This window comes from Primulina tabacum, chromosome 4, assembly GCF_025594145.1.
Source record: "Primulina tabacum isolate GXHZ01 chromosome 4, ASM2559414v2, whole genome shotgun sequence".
NCBI classification, from domain to species: domain Eukaryota; kingdom Viridiplantae; phylum Streptophyta; class Magnoliopsida; order Lamiales; family Gesneriaceae; genus Primulina; species Primulina tabacum.
The window spans coordinates 1,261,822-1,283,617 of NC_134553.1; the positions used below are offsets into that span (position 1 = coordinate 1,261,822).

Consider the following 21,796-nt stretch of genomic DNA (forward strand, 5'->3'; position numbering starts at 1 on the left):
CCTTGACAGCTTGAAACGACTATTTTTAGTTTTAAATAATTACTTTTTTAAAAATATTTTAATTATCGGTGCTTGAGCTAGGTCCGAGATGGTGGCTAAAGAAAATTATTGGGGAAATTGAAGGGAACATACAATAAAAAAAAAAATAGTTAACACAATTGTATGAAAAATAAAAATATATCATACGTAAACAATACATAATATTTATATATGATATTATAGTATACATACATAACTACATGTATACATGTATGTTAGGTCGTCGCGATTTATCATTTTATATATATATATATATATATATATATATATTAAAATATGTACAATCGATATATTTTTTTATTTTTATTTAATTGGTATTCTTAACATATATATTCGATATTAAAATATGTACAGAGCATTTACATGTTTCACTGCAAAAACTTGTGTGAAACAGTCTCACGGGTCGTATTTTGTGAGACAGATCTTTATTTGAATCATCCATGAAAATATATTAATTTTTATGCTAAAAATATTACTTTTTATTGTGAATATCGGTAGGGTTGACCCGTCTCACAGATAAATATTCGCGAGACCGTCTCACAAAAGACCTACTTTGTTCACCATATATGCTATGAATACCAATTAAAAATAAAAACAATAATTCTATGCTACTTAAAACTGATGAGCCAACAAAGGCCAAGAATGATACATAATTATTATTGTTGGCTTTGGCCATCCATTTTCCACAAAGTTGAAATCTCTTCATAATGGAAGACCAATGGAATCTTGCAACTTAGTCCACAATTTACACCCATCATCTTATACTTCCCTTTTTCTTTTTAATATCCATTTTCTCTCGAAATCTTTTACCAATGGAGAATGAGAATAAAGTCGGAGCTCTAATCCAAAGAAACGTATTTCAAAAAATAAAAATATCCTTTATAAAAAGTATATGATTACAATGTTTTAGGTATTATAACATGTTGGAGGAGGCTGACACGGACAAAGTGTTACATTATTATTAGTTTTTTATGCACAAAGTGTTGCTGTATAATTTACTGGTTCCTTTAGGTTTATAACCACCTGTCGACTATTCAGAACTCCACATTTCCAGGTGGTGGATCCTCCTCTGTCCTGTGAAGAAGCTTCGGAAAACAAAGAAAATCAAGGAAAAATTCAATAAAAATACCCAGTTGAGATTTAAAAAAAAAACCCATATTTTATTTTTCATTACCTGACAAAATCCGGATCCCAAGAATTTCGATCCTATTTTCATCCCGACCTCTTCTTTTCGACTTACTACCATTTTCTTGAGGTTTTACTGCTTGATACTTTAAGTAAACCTTTAATGATTTGTCCAAAAGAGTGGCCTAGATTTAAAGACTGGTTCTTGGGAGGATTTGAATCTGATTTTTGTGTTTCCTCCTTAATTTTTATTTGTATAAAGAGGTTCTGAAAATTTTGAGTGATTTGGATTGCGATGTCTGTATAAAAATCCAATCTTGAGTTTATATACATATAGAGATTTAGGTACATAAAGAGAGTCAAAATGGTGAGCGGCAACTTGTTTCATTTTAGAAAGAATTCATGGCCTCCAGAAGAATATATAAATCGGACAACTTTGCAGTTGGTAAGCTCTTCTTCATCTGGGATATCCTTGTGTTTTTCTTTAGAATTTTGTATTTGGCTGAAAATTTTGATTTCGTTTCTTTTTTTTTTTTTTTATATGTGTGTTCATACAAACTTCAATTGACTGTACGAAGAATATTGGATTGTGCATTTTGTATTTCCTGTTTGGAGATGTGCCTATACAGTTAAATTTACTGGTGAATTGTAGCGTGTTTCTTTTGCTAGAGCATAGCACTGACCGGGTGTAATTTTAATGGTCTGAGGTAAATCATCTTCCTACCTTGTTTTAGTTTGAAACTTGCTGCACCTTTAGCAAATCATTATATGATGAAAATTCTGCAGAAAGGGGAATATTTAATTTAGTTTTCTTCTTCAATTTTGTTATTTTTTCAGTAAAAAAAGAGAGATTATGTTGCAAAATATGCAATTGTATAGCTGGTTTTGGCGTCTTAGTGCAAACCTCTTTGTCGTGTTAGCAGTCTTTTCTTTTATTGAGACCGCTACCATTTAGGAGAAAGATAAGTATAATGAATAGAGCGGACCTTATGTTCACCATGTGTGCTTCTCTATGTGAATTTGAATTGTTTGTTTCTTTTTTTTCCCTTCTTGATGTTAATACGACTCTAAGTTTATGCGACAAGATAGTATTGTTATTTATAGACATGGTGTCATGAGTATATTTTGTTGGTATATGACCATGGAATCTGCATGTTATGCATTTTAGCCGATAAATCCATATAATTGTGTCCATTTTCCATCATCATTATCAAATGTAAATAGCTCAAGTGCATATCTGGAGCATTTATTCCTAATATACGCCGTTTTGAGTTTGTGAGTTTATTGTGTGCAGCTTGATTTTGATAGTGCTTCCCCTCCCGAACAAGCATGGAGAAGGAAATTGAATAGCCAAGCTAGTATTCTCAAAGAATTCAGTGTCACGTTCACAGAAGCAGTGAAAATGGTAATCAACAATATCGATGTAACCTGCCAGCAAAAAATTGTATGAAGCGCTCACTTCCTGTTTTGATTTTAACTGAAATTTGCAACAATGTCTGTAGGTTCGACTCGGAATACGTTTGTGGAATTATGTACAGGAAGAAGCGTCGCATGGAAGAGTAAAGTTCTCCCCTTTGCCACCATTTAAAAAAGAGCTCTTTGATGTACAAAATGAAAGCAAACACGCGTTATTATTGTTGTTGTTTCCTTTTAAAATTTGCCCTTTGTACAGAAAGCACCGATAGATCCTTTCACTCGAGAAAGTTGCAAACCTTCTGCTTCACAAGGAGTTCCACTTGGTGGGATGGGGTAAGTAGTAAACTTAGTACTCAGCATTGGTACTCTGCCAAATTCTATTTTGTTTCTACCTGAACTAATTACTAGTCAATCTACATGTTATCACAGAAGTGGTAGCATATCTAGAGGCTTCAGAGGGGAATTCAGGCATTTTCAAATACTTCCTGGCATATGCGAGACATCTCCCATGATGGTCAACCAGTTCTCTGTAAGATCGTCTAATTGACATCATTCATCTGTTCTTTATTTGGCTGCTTGGATCTGGCTTCACTTAGTTGTTGGTGGGAGTGGATATTGAAAAGAAAATAGTTAATATGGAACAATAGTGACTCCTTTTTGTGTGTTTTCTTGATAATTCAGCTGTTACATTTTGATAATCTGTACCATACATGTTATGAGTGAGACATTGGGTGTGACATATTAATAAGTTTGATTGAGAATTGTCTTTTTTCTCAAGCTTAGCAAAATCTATTTATTTTTCGTTTTAAAAAATAATAATCTATTTATTTCTGGGGAATTTTTTTTTTCACGTGCTATCCAACCCAAAAAGTGGAAGCTTAAAATAAATGCATATGCATAAAGAATGAAAGAGCACAATTAGGAAAGTAAAATAACTAGTTAATTGTAAAAAGTCCATTCAAGACCACCTAACGATTTACAAATCCACAGATTTTCATATCTCGAGATGGAGGAAACAAAAAGTACGCATCTGTTCTAGCTCCTGGCCAACATGAAGGTTTAGGGTAAGGATAATAAGAGGTTTCAGTTTTTCTTGAACTTTTGTTTAATATTCACTTGATGAAAAAGTCACAAAATGCGGATTCTTGATGGTTCGGTGCTTTTTAGCTAAATAAATGATTTCTAACACTCCTATAGCCTAATATGCTGTTATCCATCGTTATGTTATAGCCTATTGAACCTTTTTTTGTAGTACTACCTCCAGCCCTAACATCTCATTCCTGTGGTTCTGTTCCCTTCTTATATTTATAGAACAAGTTCAGATTCACGTAATTTTGGAGAGTGGAATGATATTGCTTTTTCCGAGGCGAAATTATGATGGATCGTGTCATATGTATCAATTTAAGTGGCTATGTGTGCTCTCACATGGTTGATGCAGTGTTGCGGTTAATCCCTACCTTTCTGATTAAAAACTTTTCTTCTTGTCACATTACATTCTATTTGGTTTCTTGACAAAATCAAGCAAAGACTAGAGTCTAGAGGTTACTACTAACGTTAGTTTGTGAGGGGGGAAGGCACACCATGTCAGAAATACCATCTTGCATGTATACCATCGTTTTGCCTAATTGTCCTCTTTTTTTAATTGTTTGTCTTAAAACCCTTGAGAAGAAATTATTTATAGCACTATATATCATTTGCTTCTCAGGAAGTCTTGCGATCAAGGTATAGCATCATGGGGATGGAACTTGACAGGCCAGCATTCCACGTATCATGCGTTATTTCCAAGAGCGTGGACTGTATATGATGGTAATTTTGTAAATTAATTTTCTTTTACATGGATTACATTTTTATGTAACGATTTTGTGCCTATAGGTGAACCAGATCCTGAGTTAAAAATTTCTTGTCGGCAAATATCACCATTTATACCACATAATTATCGGGAAAGCAGCCTTCCAACAGCCGTGTTCGTTTACACTGTATGTAAAGTTTTTGTCTCATGCTATATGGTTTTGCAATCTCTCCATTCTTGGTTGTGGAATATAAAAATTTCTCCGTAGAACTATGAAATTATGCATGTAAAAATGTTGGATAATTTTTCTCAGGATTTCAGTTTGTATTTATCCTATAATAACAAAACAAAGTTTTCTAGTTCCGTGAGTTACAAATGCCATGAAAGGGTTTAGTGTGAATAATATTTCACGTATTATGGTAAAATGATATTTTTGTACCTTAGGATCTAACTTTAAACTGCCTTTTTATTGTTGAGGAAATACTGATGCTGTTCTTTGCTTATACAACATCATTTTCTTTTTGTCATTTGTTAGTTGGCAAACACTGGAAAGGAGAGAGCAAAGGTCAACCTTCTTTTTACATGGGCGGTGAGTTTTTCCCCATTTTTTTGTTTCTGATTGATGGAAGTAAACGTGGCTGTGCCCATGAGAAAATTTCTGGCCTTTTCAGTTATTATCTTTTGATTAATGCAGAATTCCATTGGAGGTATCTCACATACGTCGGGAGATCATGTTAATGAACCATTTATGTGAGAATCTGTTCCAAACTAAGTTTGTTCTTTTATTGTAGGTTGCTGAAATTTTGACACTTTATGTTTATGTGGCCTTTTCTCAACTTTTTCAGAGGTGAAGATGGAGTTTCAGGCGTGCTGTTACATCACAAGCAAGTCATCAAACTTTACACTTAGTAATATGACTGTTGGTTTGTGAATTTTAGTTTAGGTGTTGCGGTTCACTTTTGTAGAAGTAAAATTGAATGATATGTTCCACTCGTACCAAAGAAAACCAGAAACCATCCTAGACTAGGTTATTTTCTTCCAAATTGTCAAGAAGTAGACCATCCCTGGTCCTCTAATTAAGCAGAACAGGTCAACTCTAGGATAAACCAAAATGCATGCCTATTATAGGTGACACAATGACCGTGCAGCTTAAGTCAAACGGTTTCACATGCAAAAATTAGCTTCATTTTCAAGCTTATTATTATTAAGGAAGACTTGCTGTTTTTAAAAAATTTCGGTTGTGGAACATATTCTAAAATCTCTTTTTCTTATGTTGGTTCTCTAATAGTATTAGTGATCATTAATTAAGACCTAAAGTCTTCTTTTTGGTGGGAATCTATATTTTATTTGTTCTCGGCCTTCAATCAAATCCCATCAGACTGTGTGCGCTTTATTTCTTTATGCGTTTCACCAGCAGTTACATAATGTTAATATAAGAGTTTCCATCCATCTTTTGTAATTTTTGTACCACTCTTATTCGAAACTGGTCTTTTTGGTTTGTTTTTTCCTGTTTTTCTCCCTTATTTTTCCTTTTTCATGTTTATGCAATCAAAGCAGTTTACAATACATAAACTTCTCTCTTTTAATCAACTTATCTCCAAACACTTCTTTTGGTACCTCACAAGCTTTCTAGGCTATTAAAAAAATAAAAGATGAGAAACAGAAATTATAGTTGAATCTCTGAATACAAGTCATCTAACCTTCTAATGCCACAACCACCACTGCAAGTCTAGAAAACAGAAATAATTCAAAGTATAGACCAGTAAAGGAAACGTTTTCTTGTGACATAATAGATATGCACCAAATGTGCTATTTCGTAAAATAAAATTAATTTCTTGCAGAACAGCAAAAGATAACCCTCCTGTGACCTTTGCCATTGCGGCATGTGAGACTCAGAATGTGAGTGTATCAGTTCTGCCTTGTTTTGGTCTGACTGAAGGAAGCTGTGTAACTGCAAAGGATATGTGGGCAAAAATGGTTCAGGTAAAGATTCCCACCTCTACTGACCTAAGAAGTGTTACTTGAAATTTTTTCGTTTTTTGGTAGTTTCTTATATTGGCTTACGCACACAAATCTGTAGGATGGCCATTTTGATCGAGAGAACTACAGCAGAGGGCCTACCATGCCATCATCACCTGGCGAGACGTACTGTGCTGCTGTTGCTGCTTCTACATGGGTTGAACCTCATGGGAAATGCACTGTTGCATTTGCCGTTTCTTGGTCGTCTCCTAAAGTTAAATTTTGCAAGGGGAAGTCCTATCCTAGGTAAATCAATAACTTGTTTTATGAGATCGACTTTAGGAGTGTCCGACTCACGACCAAGTCCAATGGCGAAGCTAGAAGTTCCTTAAAAGGGGAACGAGGGAGGGGGTTAAAACTAAAACTCATAAAATTTAGGGGCAACAAAAGTATTTGTAAATGTGTGCGTGTATACACACATATATATCTCTGTGTGTGTGGTCTTGAAATCTTTACGAGGGTATTGTGGTAATCGTCCCTGCTAGCCCTCCTTTGGCTTCTCTCGCTGATTTTGTTGGCGACGTAACTAGACTGTTAAGAATATTACATTTGGGTAGTGGTTTTTGAGTCAATGTTTTTTGCTTATTTTACATGTTATTTTCCTTCTCTTGGTTTCCAGGAGGTATACTAAATTTTATGGCACCTCTGAAATGGCGGCTAAAGATTTGGTGCATGATGCACTTACAAGTGAGTATTCTTCATTCATAGCACCTTGCTTTTTCTTTACCATCGTTAACAAATCTTTGCTTATTATAAATATAGCTTAATTACCCCTGTTCTAAAAATGTATCAGATTATAAACTATGGGAGGAAGAGATCGAAAAGTGGCAGAACCCTATTCTTAAAGACGACCGTCTTCCTGAATGGTAAAATTCGCAGAAATGTTTTTCATCGATCACACTTTTTTTCCTACAATAATGATTTTATTGACAATGAAATTATCTGTTCTAATTATTCTCCAACAAATATTGTTCATTTTGAGAAGATTGTGCTTGATATATTTTACAATATTGATCTTTGGTATGCAGGTATAGGTTTACACTGTTCAACGAGCTATATTTTCTGGTTTCTGGGGGAACAGTCTGGATTGGTATTAATTGATCTTTTTTCATTATTATCCACTTAAGTTCTGCTCTTGATTTTAGCCTGTCGCAAATGGTAGTTAAAACTCTTTTTTCCTTAAAGAATATTTTTTAAGACTACATTTCATTGCAATATAATATGACAGCTTGAGAGGACTGCCACACGATTGTTTTCCCGAAGTTCTAGTTTTTGTGTTCTCTCTTTTGCTATGATTTTTGCACAAGCATTTCCGTGATTATTTTTTCATGCAGACTCTTCCTTACAAAACGACGAGTCAACTGGTATCAAGTCCATAATCACAGATAGTAAACCAGCAGAATCAATTGAATCAAGGGTAGTACATAGGCCAGTTGAAATTCTTAAAGTAACGACTGAAAATGGTTGCAAAACTTCTTTAAAAACTGATCCAATAGAAGGTGGTATAGCTTCTAGAAGATACGTAGATCAACAAGATTCAGGCACTCATATGGAGGACAAGTGCTTTCAATCGCCCTCTAGTAAGTTCATGGAATCAATGAACAGCAGTCATGATGTGGGCCTGTTTTTATATCTGGAAGGTGTTGAATATATAATGTGGTGTACATATGACGTGCATTTCTATGCTTCTTTTGCACTTCTCGAGCTGTTTCCAAAAATTGAGCTTGGAATTCAGCGTGAATTTGCTAAAGCAGTGTTAGCCGAGGATACAAGAAAAGTGAAGTTTCTCGCGGAGGGAAACTGGGGAATTCGTAAGGTGAAAGGAGCCGTTCCTCATGATCTTGGAACTCACGATCCCTGGCATGAAATGAACGCGTATAACATACACGACACAAGTAGGTGGAAAGATCTGAATCCAAAGTTCATTCTACAGGTTTATCGAGACTTTGCTGCAACAGGAGATTTCTCTTTCGGGGCCGATGTTTGGCCAGCGGTATGTGCCGCAGTCGAATACATGGATCAGTTCGATCGAGATAGAGATGGTCTGATAGAAAATGACGGGTTCCCAGATCAAACTTATGACACCTGGACTGTTCATGGTATAAGTGCCTACTGTGGTTCCTTATGGCTAGCTGCCCTTCAAGCTGCAGCAGCAATGGCCTTACAGCTAGGGGATGTTGCCTTTGCTGAGAAATGCAACCGGAAATTCTTCAAGGCCAAAGCTGTTTTTGAAGAAAAATTGTGGAACGGAACGTATTTTAACTATGACAGCGGGTCTAGCAGTAACAGCAAGTCTATCCAGACTGATCAACTTGCCGGGCAGTGGTACACGGCTACTTCCGGCTTGCCGGATCTTTTTGAAGATTCCAAGATTCGAAGTACGCTTCAGAAAATATATGATTTTAATGTTATGAAAATTAAAGGAGGCCGGATGGGTGCCGTTAATGGGATGTATCCAAACGGTAAGATAGACACCACGTGTATGCAATCTCGTGAAATATGGACTGGTGTGACTTATGGCGTTGCGGCTACCATGATTCATGCTGGAATGGAGGAGCAGGCCTTCACAACTGCAAAAGGTATATTCCTTGCTGGCTGGTCTGAAGAAGGGTTCGGGTGAGTGCCAAGATTTCAATTTTTCTGTACCTGAAAATTCTCCAATTTTTCTGCCTAACATTTCAAGAATTTTGAGTTTGTTGATATTTAAGTATCATTCACAAGATCTTATTCACATTCTTTGCGCTTCAGATACGCCTTCCAGACTCCGGAAGGCTGGACCACTGGAGGGCATTTCCGATCTCTCATATACATGAGACCACTCGCGATATGGGCGATGCAGCGTGCATTGTCCCCGTCCAAGACTATCCTTGAAGCTCCTGAAATCAATATCATGGATAGGACACACACATCCTCTGTAACTGTAGATCCTTCTAATAATGAAACCGGTGTAAGAAAGATCGCGAACAAGGCACGCTGCTTTGGCAACGCTGTATTCCACTGTACTTGCTAACACAGTATAATTTTACCCGGGCGTAAATTTCTTCCGGGTATAGTGTGCGCTTTTCTTGGATTCTCTTTGAAATAAAAGTCGGGGGAAGGAATCAAGGGTAATGGACTATATTTCAAGGAAATTTATGGCGATTTTCAGACGCCACTTAGAAGCTGTTTTTGTCTCTTATTCAGTAGGGATTTTATTTATTCATTCTTGTTAATATTATTAGCGTACTCCATTCCAAGGCTACCCAATAATTCATTCCAAGTCGTTTTTCCTATGCTTTTATACCACCTAAATATTTGTCAGACCAAAACAATCATTATTATTTTAAATATAAGAAAAATAATCTTTTATTTGAATACATTGTGTTGTTCGATGTATGGTAAAAGTTAAAAAAAGAAAACAACTTAAATTTAACAAATTTAATAAAAATTAACCATGGAATCTAAAATTGCAAATGCATGACGTATACCACCACCTAGGACCCCCCACTTGGTTCTGAAAAGGTTGGGATTGAAATAGATTTAATACCAATCACAGATGAAGTTGGACCTAAAATATATGGTAGTGCAATATTCGATAATGTACTAACTCAACATGAAACTACTCTAGTAGAGTCAAATGTGAGGGATCCATGTCTTTTTTTAACACTCAAACCTCAAATGATATTATATTTGGACCGTCCAACTACCATGTGGGTAACAAAACCTCGTTATCACTAGCAAATAATCATACTATTTTAGTATTTGATCGGAACAAGCACATCAAGTTGAGCTCCAAGCTTCTCCCAGCAACCTTCTCCGCCTTAACTCTCACTGTTTCTTCCTCTTGTACATCGCTTGAGCTCTATCTTTTCTCTTCATCTCCAGCGCCTAAATTGCCACCAAATCTTGATAAATAGAAAAACAAAAGATAAAGATCCACAATAAGTTGATGCCTGAGGATTTCAAAGACCAGTTTCCAAATGTTAAAATCACTGAAATAAACAAATTGTCTGACTCTAGCAACAAACACAATCTACAGTGAATTAACGGTAGAGGCAGATCAGGAGACATGCTTTGAAGGAATATTTAGTAGATAGATATACACAAGAAGTTTTGAGACATGAAAAGAAAACGAAAATCAAATGCACAAGTCGCCACAGTGCTACATTATATGTTTACACAAAATAGGAATATCCATTTGTAAAACATGTCAATGACAGACGCGCATATACCAGAGATTGAGCATTTAACTGACCCTGATAATATCATAGTGGTTCCATCTGAAAGGAATTTTATTCCTTGATATATTTTCCTTTTTTATCTTTAATATTTTGCCTTTCTAGACATGAAGATAATCTCGAAATTGATGATATGATCTCTTATAAATTCAATATGTGATATAAGACTATATTTTGATATGACTCGTAATATCTTGAAGATATGATATCATAATATCTTTAAGATAAGATATCACAATATCTTTAAGATATTATCCTTGTTTTAAAAAGAGTTTGTTTCCTAATGAAATTGGTTTTTCTATGTTAAATAGGACTCAAAGGAGAAGAAACAAAAGCGTGAGAGAGTGACGATACAGAGCAAAAATTTTCGGAGAGACAGAGATGCATTTGTACGAAGAAAAGGTTTTCTGATTGAAGTCATCTCGTGATTGATAACTTGTTGCTGTGAAGTGCTGCCAACATCCGAAGACAACACCTAATCACCGTGTTGATTAGTGTGTGGAGTTTTGAAGATTTTTTTCACTTCTCAGTTGATGCATCCTATGTATTTTGGTTATACGGTTTGTTAGAGGTTTAGGATGCAATTTGTTACTCGCCTTAATAAGGGAGTTGTTTTATTCTTTCACTAGTATTGGTTTTTGTAACTTACAAGTTTTTCTAGTGAATTATTTTGCCATGAGGCACCGCACAAGTATAAACTGTGGAAACAGAACTTTCAATTGGTATCAGAGCTTCCACTTGACGCTACTAAGTGAGATCCTGTTTTGTTTTGTTTTCAGAGTGAAAAGGAATTATGGAAGGATCAACAAATACTGTTTTTAGGCCTCCCGTGTTGGATGGATCAAACTATGCATTGTGGAAAGTAAAGATGATGGTTTTTATTAAATCCATTGAAGAAAGAGCTTGGCAACGTGTACTTGATGGTTGGAGTCCACCAAAACTCGAGGATGCTGATGGAGACACACGGCTCAAACCTGAAAGTACATGGACTGTCGATGAAGTGCAAACTTCAAACTTTAATTCCAAGGCTCTCAATGCTATATTTTCATCTGTTGACACAAGGATGTTTAATTTAATCACCACTTGTGTATGCGCCAAAGATGCTTGGGAGATACTCCAGAAGCACTGTGAAGGATCCGCAAGTGTGCGTAAAACTAGGCTAAGGATGGTGACATCAAAGTTCGAAAGTTTGAGAATGGAGGACAAGGAGTCTATTCTTTTGTATGACTGCCGGTTGAGACAACTCTCAAATGAATCACATGGCCTAGGAGATCCCATACCAAATGAAAGATTGGTGAACAAGGTTCTAAGATCTCTTCCTGAGAGATTCAATGTCAAAGTTTGCGCTATTGAAGAATCTAAAGACACTTCAACGATCAACTTGGATGAACTAATGAGTTCTCTCAGAACTTTTGAGATGAATCTTGATCTACAAAGGAAGGATAAAGGGAAGACAATAGCCTTTGAAGCCTCAACCGAATCTTATGATGAAATCCTTCAAATATCTAAAGAGGTGGATAAGTCTGATTTAGGTGAAGAATCGATCTCTCTGTTTACTAAGAAATTTGGTGATTACTTGAAGACTATGAGAGAAAAGAAGAAAATTGGACAAAAATCTGAACTGCCCAATAACACCACTTTTGCAAAAGCTCAAAAGTTTACTCCTATGAAAAGACAGTTTCGACCAAAAACCGAAGTGCAAATCCAATCTAATGTCAGAAACCTGGACTCGGTGCAATGTAGAGAGTGTTCGGGATATGGACACTATGCCAATGAGTGTGCCAATCGACTTAGGAAAAACAAAGGCATGACTGTCACCCTGAGTGATGAAGAGTCTGATGATGATCAAGGATCAAGTGAATCTGAAAATCACACATCGTTATCTTCTGTGATCAAGGAAAAACGCTCAATGCAAATCAATCCTTTGGGTGTTGCCACAGGTGTTGCAATACCTGGCCGCAACACCTCTTCGAATTCAGTATGTCTTAAATCTACAACCCTTGCGGAGGCAAGTCAGTCTGAAACTCAAGAGGTAGATGATGATGAAGTCACTCTAGAAAGTGTGCAGACGATGTACGAAGAATTATATGAAGACTGGATCAAAAGAACTAAAGGAAATGCAATTCTCTCCAAAGAGAATGCTGAGTTAAAGTCACAAATTTCACGACTTGAAGTAATCTTAAGCAAGAAAGATTTGGAATTATGCAAAGTCAAAGAGGAACTTGGAGAAGCAACTCAGATTCTTGCCAAGATGAATTCAAGTTCATCCAAACTTGATTCACTTTTGATGATTGGACAAAATGACAAAGCTGGACTTGGTTATCCGAACAGTCTGTTCGAAATTGGAAAATCTTCCAATACTGAGAGAAAACCAACTGTTTTTGTCAAAGGAAGTGTTGAAACCTCAAATGCTACACAAACTGAAAAAGGTGCTCCATCTAAAAGGCAAATATCTACCAAGAAGTCCAAATCCAGAAAACGCCACTTTATCTGCCACTATTGTTTTAGACCTGGTCATATCAAACCCTACTGCTTTAAACTGAGAGATGATTACAAGAGATGGGAATCAGAACAGGTGTTGCCACAGGTGTTGTATAACACCCGACGCAACACTGCCAACAGAAAACCGACGGTAAAAAGGGTTTGGGTACCAAAGGCTAAGATTCAACGTTCCGTTATTTATATTTCATTAAAGACTAACATTGCAGGAATATGGTACTTTGACAGTGGCTGTTCGCGCCACATGACAGGTTCTAAAGACCATTTGATTGACTATGTTGAACTGAGGAGTGGTCATGTGACGTATGGTGGTGGTGCTAAAGGAAGAATTGCTGGCAAAGGAACCTTGAATGTTGATGGACTGCCTAATCTACACAATGTGCTTTATGTCGAAGGGCTTAACTCAAACTTAATAAGCATAAGTCAACTTTGTGATGACGGTTTGCATGTTAAGTTTGATAAAGACAATTGTGAAGTGTTTGATAATTCTAATACTCGTATTTTGACGGGTACAAGGTCTGCTAATAATTGCTATCAACTTGGAGAAGACTTAGTATGCAATCATTCAAAAGTAAGTGAACTAAACTTGTGGCATCAAAAATTGGGACATGCAAACTTCAAGACATTAAAGAATCTTGGTAAGTACGATGCTGTGAGAGGTATGCCTAATTTATCCTCTGGAATTCCGTATGTTTGTGGTGCATGTCAAAAGGGTAAGCAAACACGTGTTCCCCATCAAGTGTTGCAACACTTTGGGACAACACGGTGTCTTGAACTCTTGCACATGGATCTTATGGGTCCAATGGAAGTGGAAAGTCTTGGAGGTAAGAAGTATTCATGCGTTTGTGTGGATGATTTCTCTCGCTTTACTTGGGTAAGATTTCTTAGAGAAAAATCCGATACATTTGATGTTTTCAAGAAATTACATGCTAAGATTACTAATCTACATAATCTGAGGGTTGGTAAGATAAGGACTGACCATGGTAAAGAATTTGAAAACTCACACTTTATATCATTGTGAAAAGAGAGGGATAACTCATGAATTTTCGGCCCCTAAGACTCCTCAACAAAATGGAATAGCCGAAAGGAAGAATAGGACACTGCAAGAAATGGCTAGGGTCATGTTAAGTTCAAAGAATATTTCAAAGAGATTTTGGGCCAAGGCCTTGAACACAGCATGTCATATTTCAAATCGTGTGTACTTAAGGAGTGGTTCTACTATGACATCCTATGAAATCATCATGGGAAAGAGGCCGAACCTTAAGTATTTTCATGTCTTTGGGTGTGTATGTTATGTTTTGAATGACTGAGACCATCTTGCAAAGTTTGACTCTATAAGTGACAAATGTTTATTCGTTGGTTATTCATCTAATAGTCGTGCCTATCGCGTGTATAATCTGAGAACAAGAACGACTATGGAGTCTATTAACGTTGTTTTTGATGATCTTGCAGGTCTAACGGGAAAAACAATCGAGGTTGATATTGATGGGCTGCTGAACGAAAGTGAGACACTGCCTAACACAGATGTTGCACCCGATGTTGTAACACCGGAGACAACACCTGCACTGGCAGAATCAAATGGTGATCTAAGAAAGTATACTGAGAATGATGACAATGTAACCAATGAAGAGATTGATATTCCCAGCAAGGTTCAGAAAAATCATCCATCATCTCAGATCATTGGAGAAACATTTGGAGGAATGCAAACGAGAAGAAAAGAGAAGGTAGACTATCGCAAAATGATGGGACTAGTATGCATGACTTCCGTATACTCTCAAGTAAGTCACTCTTGTTTTGTTTCACTCATGGAACCCAAAAATATAAATGAAGCCTTAAAAGATGAATTTTGGGTTGATGCAATGCACGAAGAACTTGAACAATTTGTTAGGAATGATGTGTGGGATTTGGTTCCCAGACCCGATAATGTGAATGTTATTGGAACCAAATGGATCTTTAAAAACAAAACTGATGAATCTGGAATTGTTGTGAGAAATAAAGCTAGGCTAGTGGCTCAAGGGTATACTCAAATTGAAGGAATTGATTTTGATGAAACGTTTGCCCCTGTTGCCCGGATTGAATCGGTTAGACTTTTACTTGCTATTGCATGTTATATGGACATAAAATTATATCAAATGGATGTGAAAAGTGCCTTTTTGAATGGCATCTTGAAAGAAGAAGCTTATGTAAGCCAACCTAAAGGATTTGAAGATCCACACCACCCGAACCATGTCTACAAGTTGAAAAAAGCACTCTATGGACTTAAACAAGCTCCAAGAGCATGGTATGGAAGGCTTACTGAATATCTGCTTGACTTAGGCTTCAAACGAGGTGAGATTGATAAAACCCTTTTTATTCAAAAATCGGAGCATGATATTCTTGTGTGTCAAATTTATGTGGATGACATCATTTTTGGTGCTTCTTCTCAAAAGCATGTTGATGAATTTGTTAAATGCATGTCTACCAAATTTGAAATGAGCATGGTAAGAGAATTAAGATTCTTTCTTGGATTGCAAATTAAACAAATGCATGATGGTATCTTTCTATGTCAATCCAAGTATGCCAAGAATTTGGTGAAGAAATTCTCTACTGAGAACACTAAGCACATGAAAACACCAATGGGGTCGACTGAAAAATTGTCCAAAGACGATGTTGCGGCAGGTGTTGACAACACCCAGTATCGCAGCATCATAGGCAGTCTTCTTTACTTAAGTGCAAGTCGTCCCGACATCATGTTTAGTGTTTGTTTGTGTGCTAGGTACCAGGCTGATCCTAAAGTCACTCATCTAAAGGCTGTCAAAAGAATTTTGCGATATATATCTGGAACAGTTGACTTAGGTTTATGGTACACCAAAGAAACAAACACCAATTTAGTGGGCTTTAGTGATGCTGACTGGGCTGGAAACTTAGATGATAGGAAAAGTACCACGGGTGGGTGTTTTTATCTTGGCAACAATTTGGTGTCATGGTATAGTAGAAAGCAAAATTGTGTATCTCTGTCCACTGCTGAATCTGAATATGTTGCAGCTGCTAGCTGTTGTTCACAACTTTTGTGGATGAATCAAATGATTAAAGACTATGGTTTCAACAGTGACACCTTAATTGTATACTGTGACAATTCAAGTGCAGTTGATATTTCAAAAAATCCAGTACAACACTCCCGAATGAAACACATAGACATTAGACATCATTTTATTCGAGATTTGGTTGATAAGGGTACAATTCGAATGGAATTTGTTGGAACTGAGAACCAACTGGCTGATATCTTTACAAAACCATTGGATTTTGAGAGATTTTCCAATATTAGGAAGTCTCTCAGCTTGTGTACACAATGATCACTCACGGATGTTGTCCTCGGTGTTACAACACCTGTGGACAACACCCAGCATGCATGTGCATTTTATTTTTAGGATGCTAGACATATTGCATACATCCTGCTTTGTGTGAAGCCTGTACAAGTGTAGGATACTGAATGGCATGCTCTCAGTTGTGAATCAAACTTTCCATCAATATTCTCCAAAGAATGGTGTGTGCTCAATCTAAGTCATAAAGCTGTTAAGGATGATCGTGTACCACATGATCTTGTCTAATGTAGATAATGACTTAGAAAATTCTTGAGCAATATGGTGAAAAATAGAAAAGAGAATAAAATAGAACAAAAAAATGTTTAGAAGAAAATGGAAAAAGCTACCTAGAGGAGTCCAATGAAGACCGTTCTTCTAGTGTGGGAGCTACCACTTCTAAGTCAAAATACAGATGGAAAAAGCTACCTAGAGGAGTCCTATGAAGACCGTTCTTCTAGAGTGGGAGCTACCATGTCTGAATTAAAAATGTTCAAGAAAGTTTGAGTCCAACTTGTGAGTGTTGCCAAGAGGTGTTGCCAACACCTGAGTACAGACTGATCACTGTTTAATCACATGTGTGTGTATTTCATTTCTTTGATCATATTTTAGGCATAAACTTAGGTCATTCATACTGTTGTTTTGTGAATTCATCATGTCCAGTGGGCTACCAGTTTTTGATTCATGAAATTCGAAGAACACCCTAACCAACGTAATTTTGAAATATCTTGATTGCTAATTGTTTGTGGGGTTAATTCGATCTATTGCTGACTGGTTTCTTGAAATAATGATGGCACTGGTTCAGAAAGTTACCGTTGGGTGAGAGTAAAAATTGAGTTGAAAAGGTGCTGAAATTGCGGCTCAACAGAATGTTACCGTTGGAGAGGTGTGCTTAAATATTTAGGGATAAATAAGGAACAACTTTACGGCTTACTATTTTCCCTCATATTCTAAAATCTCTCCTACACTAACTATTTGTTTTCTTTTTCGCGCAAAAGTATATGTGTTCTTCGTAAATTTCTGTCTTCTTCGAACTTCCCTACTTTGCTATTCTCTATTTCGCAGATGGCTGACTTTGATCCTCAAGACATTAGGAGTGAAATGGCTGCGAGCATGGGCGACAAATCACCTGACACAACACCCACAGCCGCAACCGATGTTGTGGGCATGGAAATTGTGGGTGTACCAGAAGAACCAATCCCGCTGGAAATGATCGCTCCTGGTGAACCTGGGAACGAAATCACTGTCGAGAATCCCCCAAATTTTGAGGCCGTGAATAGAGCCTTTCCCCCTGCTCCTATGCGCCGTAAGTCAAAGAGACAAGCAGGGTTCGATCCTGACTTTGTCCCTACCAAGAAACCGAGGGCATCCACCGTCCCATTTATTCTGGACCCTGATTTCTCATCTGGAGACGACTCCAATGATGATGATTTTGAGTTGGTGGCTCGCCCCAAACCAACTGTTGCTGCTAAGGAATCTGGTTCTACTTCTGGTAGTCAAAAGCCAAACCCATTCACGGATTCTCATGAAGCTGCAGAAGAACAATCTCCTGGTGAACCTGAAGATGATGAACAATCTTTGGCAGAGTTTCTTGCTCAGCTCAAAGAAGATAAGGCCGCCCGAAAACAAATGGCTAAGGAGAATGAACCTGACTCAGAAATGATGAAGGAATTCGAGCAAAACCGGCCTGGTGCCTCTGATGACTCCTCCTCATCGTCTGTATCTGACTTTGAATCTGAGGAACAAGGTGATGATGCATCTGAGGACATTGACTCTGAATCTAGCGAGTCTTCTGAAGATGATGCTACTGATGTTGCTGCCGGTGTTGAGGTGGATGTCGACAACACCGAGCACAACATTGACTCTGGTGACTATGATGTGAGTAAGTCTTTTTCCCCCAAATTTTATTCTGAAGATGCCTTGGCATTATGGCCGCTGTTTGTTCAGAGAGAGCTGATTGAGGAGAAAAATATTGATGTTAATGCATATGGGAAATACAATTTGATTGAGTTTCTCAAGAACCGAAGGTTGCTATCCACAGTCACTACTGTTATGCCCTACTGTCGCCGTGTAGTGTTAGAATTCTACTGCAATCTCCTGGGCAGTGTTGGAGATGAGGAATCGGTGAAGTATGGGAGAGTGTTTGTTCGTGATCGTATCTACGAGTTCTCACCTTCTGTGATCAATGCATTCTACAACACTCAGGATATTGAGGAAGTTGAAGAGGATCTGGACATAAATGCTGTAACCTCTGTGCTCATTGGAGGCCTGATCAAAGTATTCCCTGATTATCCCAAGAAGTTGAGTGCTGCTAATCTCACTTCTTTTTTCTCCGTGCTGCACAAGACATCAATCTGGAATTGGACACCGTCAACCAATTCTACTACTGTGACTAGATCTCAGGCCCTGGTGTTGTTTGCTATTGGTACTGAAAGGGCCTTTAACTTTGGAAATCTGGTGTTCAGGACAGCATTGCAATATGCTGAAGGAGACTTCAAGAAAACAAAGCTGCCCTACCCTTCACTGATTTATGGAATCTTGGAATCTCAAGGTTTCATTAAGGATATTGATGAAGATCATTGCCATGTCAAAGATCCTCTGAAGATTTCTCCTGCTTATTTCAAAGGCAACAGAAAGATCGATCTGCCTTGGCTGCGTTCCAGTGTTGCTCCGGATGTTGGCAACACTGATGATACAACATCTGAACATGTGCCTGAGACAGCTGAACAGCCACCTACAGATGTTCCTCCTACTGGTTATGTCACACTGTGTCTATCTCCTACATTCAAGCTCAGATTGCCTATGGTCGACAACAGATTGAAAATGCCAAGAAAACCATTGAACATTATGAAAATCAAGTGGCTAACTATGAGCTTCTGCTGGGTGAAAGTGTCCATTCTGGACAAAAAGAGGGAGTAGATACAGATATAGCTGGAACCAGTGGAGCAAAAATGGCTGATGATGATGGCAGTAATGAAGGATAATGAGATTTTGAGTTTTTTTTCTCTCTTGATGGTTTTAGTATTTTAGTTGTCCTTTTATTCTCTCTGATCTTTGTCCCTCCTGATTAATGAACTATTTCAGTGTTATGATCTGAATGTTGCAACATCTAACATACAACACCTGTGTGAACTGTATTTTTCATCAGGGGAAGGCTTAACGGTAGAATTCGGGGGGAGTCAACTAAAGTTGGCTGAGTCACTGATTTGCTAACTCAGGGGGAGCTGAGATGTACAACCATTTTTGGGTTGTTTTGTCCAGAAAGGCAAAAAGGGGGAGATTGAAAGGAATTTTATTCCTTGATATATTTTCTTTTTTTATCTTTAATATTTTGCCTTTCTAGACATGAGGATAATCTCGAAATTGATGATATGATCTCTTATAAATTCAATATGTGATATAAGACTATATTTTGATATGACTCGTAATATCTTTAAGATATGATATCACAATATCTTTAAGATATTATCCTTGTTTTAAAAAGAGTTTGTTTCCTAATGAAATTGGTTTTTCTATGTTAAATAGGACTCAAAGGAGAAGAAACAAAAGCGTGAGAGAGTGACGATACAGAGCAAAAACTTTCGGAGAGACAGAGATGCATTTGTACGAAGAAAAGGTTTTCTGATTGAAGCCATCTCGTGATTGATAACTTGTTGCTGTGAAGTGCTGCCAACATCCGAAGACAACACCTAATCACCGTGTTGATTAGTGTGTGGAGTTTTGAAGATTTTTTTCACTTCTCAGTTGATGCATCCTATGTATTTTGGTTATACGGTTTGTTAGAGGTTTAGGATGCAATTTGTTACTCGCCTTAATAAGGGAGTTGTTTTATTCTTTCACTAGTATTGGTTTTTGTAACTTACAAGTTTTTCTAGTGAATTATTTTGCCCTGAGGCACCGCACAAGTATTTTATACTTGTGCATAATTTACATCTGATATCTCGTATTATTATCATTATTCCAGGCTACGTGTAGGTGTGTTAACATCATAATTTCCGCTGCATGTTGTCGTGGGTGTTACAACACCTACTGCACAACACCTACATTCTGATACACACAACACTCACTCTCAACTCACACATACACTGTGGAAACAGAACTTTCACCATCCAACCTCAGCCGAGAGTCTACCAAACAAACAGTACCTGCGCCCAGCTTGCAGCCGCAAAACCCTATTTGTCAAACAGCCAATATAAAGATACCAGGTATAAGACACTACAAATGAAACATAAAGGTAAATAAAAATATATCTCAGCAGTGAACTCACTTGAGAGCGTCGGGAATAATCATCCTCTTGATCTTGTCATATGGTGGAGGACAATGGTTCGCCGAAACGGGAACGGAACGGTCGGAACGGGCGTTCCCGAACCTGAACGTCAGCAACCTTGACGAGGTTCCGGGGTGTGTAGGTTGATGGCTTGTATCGGCGTTTCATATACCGAAAATGGGGATATAACGGTGGAAAACGGGGATATAACGGTGGAACGGAACCGGAACGCAATTCGCGACGGTTTTGTTTTGAACTGTCGCTACTAGCGAAGGTTTTATGTATGTAGCGACGGTTTTTATTCAACCGTCGCCGATGTAACTGTCGCTACTAGCGATGGTTTTATGTATGTAGCGACGGTTTTTATTCAACCGTCGCTGATTTACATCGGCGACGGGTTTAATAAAACCGTCGCTATATTTAGCGATGGTTTGAATACAACCGTCGCCAAATTAAAATCGGCGACGGTTGAATAAAAGCCGTCGCTAAATTTAGCGACGATTTTTCATAAAACCGTCGCAAATTCGAATCAGCGACGGATTTAATAATGCACGTATCTTTACTTTCTAGTACAGATAATGCAATTGTAGGTCCTATTGCACGTCGTATCTTTGCTTTGTAGTACAAATAATGCAATTTTGAGCACATGCATTGTTTGGATAAAACCGTCGCCAAATTAAATTTCTTATTTACATCAAATAATCCGTTCCGATCTCCGCGACAGCGAACCATGGTGGAGGTACATCCTCGTAAACCTTCAAACGAGGCTGTAAATATATTTATCCCTTTGTTTAATTTCTCTAAAAAAATCACAAATCTGAGCTTCAAAATGAGTACAAGGGAGGGTCCCCAACACAGATGGAAAAATCCGACATCAAACATTGCCGGGTTATGATTTCTGACACGGTCAACGCTATAAAGTCAAACTTGTTCCAGGCCAGGGACGTCGTTGACTTTCTTGATGGATTCTACAATAAATCAGTTAGTTACCGAAAAAAATGAATTGGCAGTTGACAAATCACAAGTACAACACACATATATAATATACATATATCAGTATTTGAGGCAAAAACTTGTGTGAGACGAT

General features: G+C 37.5%; 1 protein-coding gene across 1 annotated transcript; it reads left to right on the forward strand.

Moving 5' to 3' along the window:
- The first annotated feature begins 996 nt into the window (after nucleotides 1-996).
- Nucleotides 997-9,647, forward strand: LOC142542206 (uncharacterized). Its single transcript, XM_075648707.1, has 18 exons — nucleotides 997-1,609; nucleotides 2,459-2,569; nucleotides 2,667-2,723; nucleotides 2,837-2,913; nucleotides 3,010-3,109; nucleotides 3,571-3,644; nucleotides 4,286-4,386; nucleotides 4,453-4,556; nucleotides 4,905-4,958; nucleotides 5,064-5,119; nucleotides 5,215-5,253; nucleotides 6,211-6,352; nucleotides 6,450-6,634; nucleotides 7,008-7,075; nucleotides 7,182-7,254; nucleotides 7,417-7,478; nucleotides 7,723-9,004; nucleotides 9,137-9,647. The coding sequence occupies exons 1-18, from the start codon at nucleotides 1,529-1,531 to the stop codon at nucleotides 9,396-9,398; spliced, it is 2,928 nt and encodes a 975-aa protein (XP_075504822.1). The 5' UTR covers nucleotides 997-1,528; the 3' UTR covers nucleotides 9,399-9,647.
- The last annotated feature ends 12,149 nt before the right edge of the window (nucleotides 9,648-21,796 follow it).

Coding starts and splice junctions, on each gene's coding strand:
- LOC142542206 (XM_075648707.1), top strand. CDS start 1,529: ATGGTGAGCGGCAACTTGTTTCATTTTAGAAAGAATTCATGGCCTCCA. Junction 6,635..7,007: donor AAGGGGAAGTCCTATCCTAG/GTAAATCAATAA, acceptor CTTGGTTTCCAG/GAGGTATACTAAATTTTATG. Junction 9,005..9,136: donor TGGTCTGAAGAAGGGTTCGG/GTGAGTGCCAAG, acceptor TTTGCGCTTCAG/ATACGCCTTCCAGACTCCGG.